General features: G+C 35.7%; 1 protein-coding gene across 2 annotated transcripts in view; it reads right to left on the bottom strand.

Moving 5' to 3' along the window:
- Window positions 1-13,159, bottom strand: part of ITGA8 (integrin subunit alpha 8) — a 232,611-nt gene that overhangs the window by 3,896 nt on the left and 215,556 nt on the right. For both annotated transcript variants that reach the window (XM_079108168.1, XM_079108169.1), the window contains exon 28: window positions 7,057-7,158. In XM_079108168.1, coding sequence (XP_078964294.1) covers window positions 7,057-7,158 — 102 coding nt within the window. The remainder of the gene's footprint in view (window positions 1-7,056; window positions 7,159-13,159) is intronic.

Here is a 13,159-nt window from a genome sequence, read left to right as displayed (position 1 = left end):
TGATTTGTTCTAAGATGATCTTTGGTGTATATGTGGCTACACAAGCACATCAGAACCTGGATGGTTTCTCTTCATGTCCCTTTGCCTTGGTTGTTACATCTGATGACACACATGGAATCACTGCTCAATCCTAACATCTTAAGTACTACTACATGAAGTAGTAGTTCAACATAATTTTACTGGAAGCAAACTGACACAGTTTTGGTAATGAGAATTTTAGAATTTTGGAAGTGAGAGGAACAGTAGTTTTCATCTACTCACGGGCCAGTTACAATGACTCAGAGGGAGGAATCTGGAGCCAAGGACAATTCTGATAATTTTTCAAAATAAAAGTTTTTTCTCCCTAAGCGCTACTCCACCAAGAAAACATTGTTCTCTCTCTCTCTCTCTCTCTCTCTCTGCTGGTGCTGAAGCTTGCCAAATTTAACAGGGAAATTGTTAACAGCCAGATTTGTTAACAGAGAAATTCATGTTAAGAAAAGAAATGGATGCTGGATGCTTCTGAATCTTTAGTTTCCTGATTTACCTAAGTAGTATCTTAAGTCATTTCCTACTATTTCATGGTAAACTTAGGAAACAATCCTAGTTTGTAAGTTAATGAAATTTTAAAGATGTAGAAATAAGCAGCATAGACTCTCCGCATTGTTAATTTAACACTAAGGAAATGTTATGGAATGCTGGGTGCATCTGCCACTTGGCTAGAGCAGGATTTGATGTATTGTCTATAAAGCTGGCCTATCTGTAGAAAGAGGCAGGGAAGGTCACTTACAAAGAGCTAATAAAGATATTTGAAGGATGTTTTTCTGCAATATTGATGGAAATGTTCAAATAAAACATGAAATAGATCAAGATAAATTTAATAGAGTCCCTTGAAGCAGGGTACTACTTTATAGGGATAGTTACAAAACCTGCCGGCTTTTTGCTTACTTTTACTCCCAAAATTTGGACAGCAGGGCCTTAAAACAGTCTGTGAGGAAATGATCACTATGCAGTGATCCAGAATTTTGAAAATTCCCTTTCAGTTCCAAAATCTGAAATTCTCATTATCAAAATGGTTGCCAGTCTGCTTCCAGTAACATTCAGTTCATTTAAAAAGTACCACTTCAGACCCTTTCTCTGAGTTCCTTGAAGTGTTAAGGTTAAGCATGCCATATACGTTGCCTTTATGTATCCTATGTAGTTCATGTATCCTATGTAATGGGAAGCACAATATTCAAAGACAAGCTTGCGGGGGTTCTCTCTGTGCCTGCGTTCTTCTTTCCATGCTCTCTGCCTTTAGGACAACCTTGTGGCACTGAGACTTCCCAATCATAGTCTACAGTGGCTGCAACTGTAGAGATCTTCCTTCTGCTTGGCATCTGCCTAAACTTTCTCTCGACTTTTGTTGCATATTCAGAAAGTTCCTACACTAAGGGCAGTGCAAACACAAAATATCAACAACAGTGGCCCAGAGAAGTTCTGCAGACTTGCAGTGTGGAGGCTCTGACCCTGGGAAGAACTGAATGTGATGCATAATTACAAAAGTCACATATATAATCTTGGAAAGACAGATCCTTCTGGGAGGACAACTAGGGAGTTATGTGACACATTCATATCTGTAAATCTGCCAGTGGCAATGGGGCATTTCACCTGTATGAGGAAACCAACAAAGCACAGCTTTTCCTGAAACTCAATACTGTGTCAATAAACTAGAGACTTAAACTGCCAGTGAGCTTAAAAGACCAAGGTTTATTTGAATATGTGCCAGGTCTATGGAATTGCAGCCTGCGTTTTGGATAAGCTTGAGCAGGAAGTAAAATGTTGACAAATACCAAAACTTTGTTATTTCTAATATTTATATTTGTCTCACAGCTCATCTTGACAAGCCCACAAGAATCTTGGACTGAAGGATTCATTGGATAATAAACAATTAGAAGAATGGGTCATACTTTTTAGGGTTTCTAATGACTAAGCAATGACTTACAGTAAGATTCTTCCATTTGTTTGAAACATTACTCATTAAACACTCTGTGTTCTCTGAAGTTCTGTATTATTGTTGGCTATAGCTTACTCCTAATGAGCCACATGTGTAATTTATAATTTTCTAGTAGCAACATGAGAGCAAAAAGAAATAGGGGACATTAACTTTAATATACTTTAACACTAAATATCAACTATTATCTATTATTGCTAGACTTATTATCATTTAAATATGTAATTGACATAAAAATTTCAAAAGACATTTAATATTCTTTTTATTTTTTTAAATGTCTCCAAAATCTAGTGTGTACTTTATACCAGTAGCACATAACAGTGGCTAAATTTTCAATGGTTAAAGTGAAATGTAGTCCTAAAAAAAAAAAAAAAAAAAATGAAGCAACGATTAATGGGAGAAGTAGTTCATTCAGCTTCAGTTTTTCAGTTTACATTTAAATGAGTGTAAGTGAAATCAAGCTCCAAGTTCAGTTCTTCCATCCTACTGGACATATTTCAGGAACTCAATGTCCACCTATGACTGGCAGTTCCCACACTGGACTGCACAACTACTAAGCTTTTTGTCTAATCTCACACAACAGTGAGGTTAGCTGACCTGCCCAAGTCCCTCAATGTTAAGATTCTTTCACCAAGACAGTGACTCAAGGCAGAAGATGGAGTATATGTCGAAACAAAAGTTTATTTTCATAATATGGGCTTGTGGCTTGATATTTAAACTTCTTTTAAAAAGAAGATTACTGTTGGGCTGGGGATATAGCTCAGTTGGTAAAGTGCTTGCCTCGCAAAAATTACTGTTGAGTTAACTGGAGTAATTAAAAGTTAGATAAAAAAATCCAATTGTGCTCCAACTAATCTACAATCTGTTTTAAAACTTTTTCTCTTGATCAGGAACTGGTAGTTACTTAAAGAAATAGCATAAAATTTTAATAATTCACTTATTTAGGAAGTGGAATCCATAAATTGTAAGTGGTTTGGATTTTCTTAAAGTGATCTTAAATAGGAAAAATTTAATCTTACCTTCATCACGTCATAAATCTTGTTGTTTTTTTTTATTATGGTTGGAGGACCATAAACTTTTAATATATCTACATTTTATCACAGACATTTATGATATGTTTTTGTATATTTTTACAAAAAATACAAAAATAGAAGAAAAATACTCCTTGTATTAGCAACTGTAATTAATGTTGACATCTGTACTTATGTATCACAAAATCTCGTATAAACATACTTTGGTGGGGACAGAAGAATGTTTTAAATAAATATACCATGCCACCTTACCTACAGTACAATTTAGAACAAAATAATAACACAAAGTGGATCAGCTGAGCTCATATTTAGCATTTAAATAGCTCCTATAAGGTAAGTAGTCACTATCATAAGTCTATACACCAATTATTTAATATCAGGATTATATTGTCAGATGTTGAAATTTTGCAAACAATTTTTAAAACCAAATGGATCTGAAGTTTACACATGAGTTTTGAAATAAGTTTTCCACAAAATATTTTATAATGACCACCTTTGGAATTACACTGGACAATAATACTTTTTTCCAGATGTAAATTATAGAATTGGGCATTAGTCACACGGCATACAAATGCCAAGGTTGATTGGGGTATTAACCAGATTTGCATCTCTTTGACCAAAATACCTGTCAAGAACAACTGAGAGGGGGGAAAATTTATTTTGGCTCATGCTTTCAAGGTTTAGGCCTTGATAGGCCAACTACATTGCTCCAAGCCCAAGGCAAGTGGAACATCATGGCAGAAGGGCAGTAGAGTGAAGTCACTCCACTCATGGCAGCCAGGAAGCAGAGAGAGGCACAAGGGGATCATAGGGAAGATGAAAGCTTCCAGGGCACTCCCCCAGTGGCCCACCTCCTCTAGCCACACCCCTCCTGCCCACAGTTACCACCCAGTCACTCCAGTCAACTGGAGTGAACTGATTAGGTTACTACCTTCATAATCCAATCACCTCACCTCTGAACATCCCTGCATTCACAAAGGAGCTTTTAGGGGATACCTCATAGCCAAACCATAACAACTGGTAAACCAAAATAGTGTTCAAATAGTTAAGTAGTCTTTATTCTGTCCTGCTGTAATGATTCAGTGTTCTCTCATTCCCTTTGACAACCTTTGCTTCATCTCTGAACAGAAGTCACATTGCATGTGGGCATCATTTGTTATAAACACAGATATTATGCAATTAGCAGGTGAAGACTGCTATTTTCTTCTATACGTAAAGCTTAAATAGGCTTCAAGAAATGGGCGAATTAGAACCATATTGGAAACATGTACAAACTAACTAACCATCCCGCACAAATGTCTAGGGAAATGAGAACATATTATTTAGTGTCATTACAAAGTCTTTTCCCAGTGGCTGATTGGAACTCATGATTCTCATACCACCTATTCCAGTGGATTTTACTATCTTTTAACAATTCTCTTCTGCTGGTCTTTTTTCACGAGAATGACAAGACCTTTGAAAAGATGTTGATGTAAAAAATGTCTGCCAGATCCAACCAGAGTTCTTCTCTCAACTTAATCCATAGAAAAACTATTTGCCTGTATTACATAGTTGACTCAGTACTGGCAAAATCTCCAGTTAGATATTGGGAGACTTGAAAGCACTTCCATTCTTAAATGTTTTTCCAATAACCTTTACCTAAATGGTGTGGTAAATCATCTACATAAGATATGTCTTTTTTTTTGCAATATAGTAACAGGAGGCGGGTTGGAGGAAGCATGCATTTGATCATTTCATGGATCTTTTGAGATGAGTTGAGAACAGCAGGCCATCACCTGTGGCCAGCACAGAAAGATGCAATTCTGTTGATGGAATCAACTGTAACATGTGTTTCTGTTATGAAAACACGTGCTCAGAGAAAACAAAAGGAATTGGATTTATCTCCTTTCAAGCGATAAGCCTTTGAACCTCTTTGGATGAACATTCTATATTAAAAGCCCAAAGCCTCTGTTTTCTAGGTTGAACATAAATCTAAGCTTTAGATTTCTCAGATATCTCATGAGAAAAAGAGGTGATCTAAACAAAGAAAGATGTGGCCATGCTGACTTCAAAATACTTTGGGCAAATCCTGATTATCATAAATGTGGGCTTCCTGAGAAGATTGAGGAATATTATAAACATTCATTGAGACTTGGGACTTACCTGTTCCAGGTACAATATTAGAGCTTTATGTATATAATTTTTTAAGTTGCCTTCACAGTACCAACATGTGGATGAGGTCAACAGCCTCAGGGAAGTGAAGTGACTTCCCAAAGGTTTCCTAATTGGAGCAAGACAGAGCCAGGATCAAACTCAGGCAACTCTATCTTGCAAGTCTTAGGTTTTGTTCTAGGTGATTTGACTTGCAAGTACTGAAGTTTTTAACTCTGGATCCACTACACAATTTGCACTTGTAAGGCTTTAAAAAATTCTTTTATAGGTATATATTTATTGCACACTAGAGTGGAATTCATTTGAAATATTTGTACATGCACAGAACATAATTTGATCAATTTTACTTGTAAGGCTTTTTTTTAAAGCACACTACCAGAACCCCACCCCAAGTCTACTCAGTTCAGACATGTGGGGTGAAATCCTAGCACATATCTATATTTATGGTTTTTTATTTTTAAAGAATTGAGGTTTATTTTAAATTTTTTATTGTTTTGGGGGTGCTGGGGATTGAACTCAGGGGCACTCAATCACTAAACCACATCCCCAGTCCTATATTGTATTTTTAAATTTAGAGACAGGTCTCACTTAGTTGCAAAGCACCTTGCTTTTTTTAAATTTTAAAATTTGTTCTGATTAGGTGTACATGACAGTAGAATGCATTTATACGTTTGATAAATCATACATAAATGGAGTGTAATTTCTCATTTTTCTGACTGTACATATAGGAACACATCGGTCATGCAGTCATATATGTATATGAGGTATTTTTAAAGTTTCATGAGGTTGATTTTGTTGCATTAATCCATTGGTCAAAGTTGAATCATTGACCAATGGATCAGTTTAATTTAAATTGCTAAAAGAAGATTAGGTGACAAAGATTAGCTATTAAAATGAAGTAATAAATAAAGACCCAGCTGGAAAGAAGTATCAACAGGATCAACTTACACAGTTTGAGAGCTTCTCAGACTTGACTGTGTTTATGGATGCCCTGATGATTCTGATAAAATGCAGATTTGGACTCAGTGGACCTGGAGTGAGGCCAGTCCCTATATTTCTACTCATCTCCCAGTTGATGCCAAGGATTCAGCCTGCAAACCACACTTTGAATACCAATGAATTCCAGTTGGGGGTTGTAAATATCCATGAAATGATCAAGAGATGAAGGCTCAAATCTTAATACTGTTCGTCAGAGCACTCTGTTTCTCACAGGTTTCTGACCATCTTCACAACTTGAATGGCACAGTTTTAGTAATGGTGCCTGCTAGGCCCCCCTCACCCACACCTTCATCCCTCTGCATGGCCCTTGCCACATTAATGAGGATGTCAGAAGTTATTCTGTGACAGATATGTGGGTGTCAGTGATGTTTAATAAATCCATTTTGAAAAAATGACATTTTGTTCAACTGAAGCTCATAGAGTGCTATTTTTATTGTTGTTGTTGTTTCTTTCCAGTCAGAATCATGGTTCTTTGCATACAGGAAAGAAATGACTCTGAAAGCCATGGAGTTGATCATGGCTACCTTGCCCTAAGGAAGGGTTTCTTCCCTCCCCAAGGAGACTCACCTTGCTGCTGTTAAAATTAAAGACTAAGTACAGTTTTATTATGATGATCATTGCTATCTGAATTTCTCTGAAACAAAAAAGCTTGATTAATAAATAATGAATACTATTAGTAATACACTATAATTTTTTAGATAGAAATTTATATTGGAAGTTTAAAAAACAGATAAAAAGGCAGTAGGAAATTTCCAGACTGTAATAAAAAATGGTGAAGTAAAAATGGGAAACTGTTCTCAATTCAATGTAAACATTTAAATCAAACACATGTTAGACAGTTATTTTTTAAAAAATAACTTCAATTATATTATTTGCGCCCACATATTTTTAAAAGATACTCACTGCTATGCTTCCTTCTGGAAGTTTAGCTGGCTGATCTTTATAAGGCATCTTCTTAACTTCAAAGGACACCAGGGATGCAAGAGCATAGGGATCATTTTTTCTCTAAAAGTAAAAATATTTAATTAACTCTATTTCTGATAGAGCATTTACAAGTTCTATTGGTAGCCACCAAATTGTTTTCAGTGTTTTCCATTTCCAAAACAAAATTTTCTTCTTCCCTTTTCTTCTTTTTCTCTTTTACGGTTTTTCCTTCCTTCCTTCCTTCCATCCACCCATTCAGTCATCCATCCATTCATGTATCCATCCATCCAAAATCCATCCATCCATTCATTCATCCAAACACCCAACAGACCATTCATGCTCTTCTATTTCTAAAGATAATTTATCTTATTAATAAAAAATATATATATAAGAATAATATGAAAAACAGAAAATCAGGGTCCTAAAAAATGTGCAAGGATTAATATAGTTACTCCTAGTGAAGGACAAAGGGAAGACATAGTGAGTTACAAAATCCTTATTATCTGATGGAGGAAAATATTTTAGGAGAGATACTGATACTAAGTTCATAAGAAACGTATCACATGTCACTTTGTACTGACGACCCAGAGTGGGTTTCTCAGCTTCAATGCTGTTAGCAAGTTTGGGGATGTCTTCTCATCAGATGCCCCAGTGTGACAATCAGAAATGCCTCTAGCCAGGAGCAAAATCACCACAGTTAAGAACCACTGACCTATAGCATACACAATGTTTCTGATAGAACTTTCCTAAAAGTTCACTTTGCTTAGTAGGTTCTCATGGTAACTCTTTTATTTCATTTTATTTATTTATTTATTTATAACATTTATTCATTTTTATTTTTTTTTAGATATACATGACAGTAGAGTGTATTTTTACATATATTATAAATACACAAAATATAACTTATTTAAATTAGGATCCCATTCTTGTGATTGTATATGATGTGGAGTTTCACTGGTGGTGTATTCATATATACTCATAGGAAAGTTATGTTCGATTCATTCTCCTGTCTTTCCTATTCCCCTCCCTTCCCTTCATTCCTCTTTGTCTAATCCACTGAACTTCTATTCTTCCCCTCCGTATCCCCCCTTATTGTGTGTTAGCATCTACATATTAGAGAGAACATCTGACCTTTGGATTTGGGGACTGGCTTATTTCATTTATCATGATAGACTCCAGATCCATCCATTTACCAACAAAAGTCATGAAGTTAAAACCTCTACAATGAAAACTACATAACACTAAAGAAAGAAATTAAAGAAGACCTTAGAAAATGAAAAGATTTCCCATGTTCTTGGATAAGCAGAATTCATACTGTCAAAATGGTGATACTACCAGAAGTGCTAAACAGATTTAATGCAATTGCTATTAAAATTCCAATGATGTTCTTCATATAAACAGAAAAGGAAGTCATGAAATTCATTTGGAAAAATAAGAGGCCCAGAAGAGCCAAAACAATCCTTCTTGAGAAAAGTGAAGGAGGAGGCATCACAATATCAGAACTTAAACTGTACTACAGAGTCATAATAACAAAAACTGTATGGTATTGGCACCAAAACAGATATGAAGACCAGTGGAACAGAATGGAAGACACAGAGACAAGCCCACATAAATACAGTTATCTCATATTAGACAAAGGTGCTATTAACGTACACTGGAGAAAAGATAGCCTCTTCAACAAATGTGCTGAGAAAACTGGAAATCCATAGGAAGTAGAATGAACCCTATATTAACCCCTATCTCTCATCCTGCACAAAACTCAAAGTGGATCAAGAACCTCACATTAGACCAGAGACCCTATGCCTACTAGAAGAAAATGTAGGCCCAACTTTCTGTCATGTCAGTTTAGGAACCAAATTCCTCAATAAGACTCCTTAAGCCCAAGAAGTAAAATCAAGAATCAATAAATGGGATGGCATCAAACTAAAAAGCTTCTTCACAGCAAAGGAAACAATCATGTTAACTGTTGATTAAAGTCAAAGGGAGAATATTGAGGAATAACTTAGGAAAGCTGCTTTGAGAACTTAGGCTTCTGTGACTCTCCTCCACCTGAAACAATGACTAAATCCAGTGCTGTGCTAGAGTTGGGCCCATAATGGTTCTTGACAGCCAATTGTTAAATTTCAGAAATTTTGGTGCCAATTGTTAAAGAGTCATTATTAAACCTTACTTTGACCTTTTTCTTTCTACCCCTCCAGGGTAAATAGCTCCATTCAATTGTGAAAAATCCTTTTGAAAGTATCATTCTTCTACTGTTTTCTTCTCTTCTGGCTTTTCCATTTTAACTGAAAGTTGAATTTTTATTTCTAAATTTGAGAATTTTTAAAAATAAAGTTTGGAAATATTTACTCATAAAATCTTGTGTGTACTTGACAATTTTAATCAAATTCCCTACCATCTTCACTATAGACCCAGGAGGAATTTTAGCCAGGCGATTCTGTGTGTGTGAAAGTTTTAAGTTGAATACTCAAGTGAATGTCCATGCTCCCAAACCTTCAACAAAGAAACTTTCATTAATTTCCAAGTTCACTTTAAAAATTGGTAGAAAATCATATTCCTTCCCTTGAAGTCATATCTCTGGTAAACAAGCTGTGCAAGAACTTCAATTCTGCATCAATTCTAGACAGAAAGATTTTCTCTTACTTGATTTTCTGCATTCATGAAAGAATAAAATATGAAAATTTCTTAGCACATATAAGATGGGATTTGAATTCTAGAATGCAAAATGCAGAGAAAAATATTTCTCTGAGGGATTTTTCTTTACTCTTCCCTTTATCCCTCCCACTGTTGATCACGGTTGGATTCTTCCCATTTCCATTCATCCCCAATCTGCACTGCTGTTTCCAGTGGTTCACAAACCACTGAACTTTGCTGAGTTTCAGAAACACCTGAGATCCATCTTAGAGATTCTGATTCATTAAGTCTGGGATGAGAATACATTTGACACACTTTTTGGAATTTTCACATTGTGGTTTAGCTTTTTATTTTTTAAAGCTACTATAGTTATGAGATGTAAATGATGTTTTTGATCCACAATGGACCACCTACATGATGGTGGTCCCATACAATTCCATTGCCTAGTGCCATCGTACCTGCCTTTATTTAAGTAGGCTGTGATGTTTACGCAGTGATGACATTGCCTACTGATGCATCTTTCTGAGTGCATCCCTGTTATCTCTGTCATTGAATAACGTTGAAGGACGCATAGGTTTACTTTTTTCCCAACTAGATGGTACAATCTTCCATGGCACCTAGAACTGTGCACTAGGATTTAATTAGTTCTTGTTGGTTGACTACCTGAATGGATGATGACTGAAGGCATCTAATTATTTGGTGTTTTGGTGATCTTACTCCATGCACTAGACATTTGAGAGCATCTTATAAATGGCTTAACTTTTTCAATTATTGATTTGGACAGGCAACTTTCCCTTAACTGGATTAGAAAGTTTGGGAAGTCTTAAGAGAGGGTAGTGATACATCCCGTCGGCTGCAGTTCACGATGAGGTGATACTCACGTGCTCTCACCTTCATTATCCATTCAACCATGCTAACCAACGCAGACTAGGGCCTGAGTCAATTAGGTGGTAGGCAATGAAACTATAAAGTCTACAACTCCTAGATCAGTCTGTTCTTTGTTTTAAAGTCTCCAAAGACAAAACTTCTTCTACCTTTTATAGCAGATAAAAGGTATCTTTGTCATTTAAAAAATGCTCTGGAGCGTCAAGGAATGGAAAATGTGAGTTATTAGGCCACGATCAGCAGCTTTGACATCAAAGACCTTAGTTCTGCACTGTAGGTCAAAGGTGTGGCACAGGTGAGTATTTAACTCATGAGAAATAATATGGGCATTGTGACAGTAATGATTCCATGTTCAAAATCGAATGATTTCAATTGTACTCTTCACAAAACAAGTGCAATATTCTCATGTTAAAAGTAATCTCCTGTCCAGCAAGTACTCTATCATATTAGAGATGATTTAGGACAGAAAAACTAGGTTGTCTAATATTTCTTGACAATATCTTGGGCCTTCATTATACCTCAGATAGCTATTAATCTTCAGAAAAATACCCTTTCTGTCATTATTGCATTATTTAAACTATGGTTTGTAGCCCACTGGTTGTCTCTATTATGCATTTTCACACAATGATTTGCTTACAATAAAGGTACAAATACAAATTATTGGCAACAAATGGGGAGGAGATGAGGCTTCTGTGTTGGTTAAATACCTAAGCAGGTCTGTCAAGGTCAAAAGCGCTCCCTTTCTGCCTTTGAACAGCTTAATTCCTTTTCCACGATTATTTTAAAACACATTTGCATGTTATGAGCCCATGTTTAAATACTCAACATTTCCTAGAAATGTTAGGTGACAAAACCTAAGAAATGGCTGGTGAAGCTTTAAATTATAAAGGAGGTTTCCATTTCAAGCAACAATCACAGAACAAGGGGTTCATTTAGGATTAGCCAAAATAAAACTTTTTTTTCTGTTCGGTTTGCATGTTTATCAGAGGAACAGAAACAAATATAAGGCAGCAAGTTGCATCAACCACAAATTGTAAACTTTCTAGCCTGGAGTAGGAAGGAAGAAAATATTTGCCTCCTTCTGGATTATGTGATAAAAACTATTAAAAATCCTCAATATAATATGTGTCTGTGTATACATATATACATACACATATACATACAGAGAAAGAGAGATAGAGAGTTTTGCAGTAATGCATTCCTTTTTGGCATTAGGCCTCCAAGACTAAAATACTGAAATAAGCGGAAACTGTGAAAGTACAGAAATTTGGGCTACAGGTGAGGTTAGACACATGGTGACTCATGCCACTTTCTCTGGTATTCCTAGAAGTGACCCTTTTCCCTGGAAAGACTTCAGAATGTTGATGCAGGTTGTTCTGTTTGACTCCTTGTGCTATCTATTTACTGTTTGGTCAGTCCCTCAATTACCAGGGACTTCTTCCTGACACACTGGATTCTATTTAATAGGAAAATGAAGATGCAATCTATATTCTGCTGACCCTGCAATAGAATGTCATGCATAGAATGAAAGAATGTAGACTGACATACTTACTTTTCCCTCAGTTGTAGGGTTATAATGATGATTCTTTCAAGGAAAAAGCATTCTCCCTCATTTCAGTATGATGTGATGCTCAAAGTAATAGGAGAAATGTATAGATACCTTTAGATGGCATGGGCGTGGGATTCCCTCATCCACCTCTCTTCCAACTCTTAGATAAGAAGCAACAGCAAAAGGCAGAGTGAGTACTCCTAAGAAAATTGATGGAATATGAGTAGTAGAGTCATTCTTCTGGCTATTTAGTTGAAAAGTTGTGTAATTAGGAAAATGGGCACCCTAGGGAAGTCTGTGTTATTTTTATGAAAAGTGGAATCTGACTTGAATGGGCTAATTATAATTTTCAAATTTCTGTCATTTCAAAGGGATTGAAACGATATAACTTTTGTTGTTCAGTTTTTGAAGAAACTAGTATTAATAAATGCATGCCAAAAATAATTAAATAATAAAATCCAACATAACAATTTATCATTGGGACACTAATAATATCATTCTCCGAATTATTATAGAGTGAAAATAGGATATTTTTAACTTGTCTTTTTTATGCTTTCTCACTTTTATCTCATTTAAGGTTTCAAATTTTATGAAAGACCCTTCAAGAAACCACTGGACATTTTAACACAAAATTTTGTGTTTAAACTTTACTTTACAAGGCAAGGGAATGAACAGATTAATTGTTAAGTAAATGACATGAAGATTTATGTGTAACATTCTAAGATGTAGAATATTTTGCAAAGTCTCTCTGGAGTGCATGCTTGCTTCTGCATCTTTCAACTACAAAATAGGAAGCAATTTGCCTCTCATTTCCTTAAAATGGGAAAGAATTTATAATTGGCCGTGATAGTAGGACCTGCCTCAAATAAGGGAACAGGTTATGTATGACTGAATGTCCACAAGGGTCCTAAGTTTTGATATCAGCAGAAGAAATAAAAAGGATCAAAATGCCCATCCAATAAAGGAATATGTCCTTTGGTGTGTTTAAGGAGCATAGATGTGGGTTATAGGAGA

The sequence above is a fragment of the Sciurus vulgaris genome (genome assembly GCF_902686455.1).
Source record: "Sciurus vulgaris genome assembly, chromosome: 12".
Taxonomy (NCBI): Eukaryota; Metazoa; Chordata; class Mammalia; order Rodentia; family Sciuridae; genus Sciurus; species Sciurus vulgaris.
The sequence above is the reverse complement of the archived record's forward strand: the minus strand, read 5'-3'. Positions and strand labels throughout refer to the sequence as shown.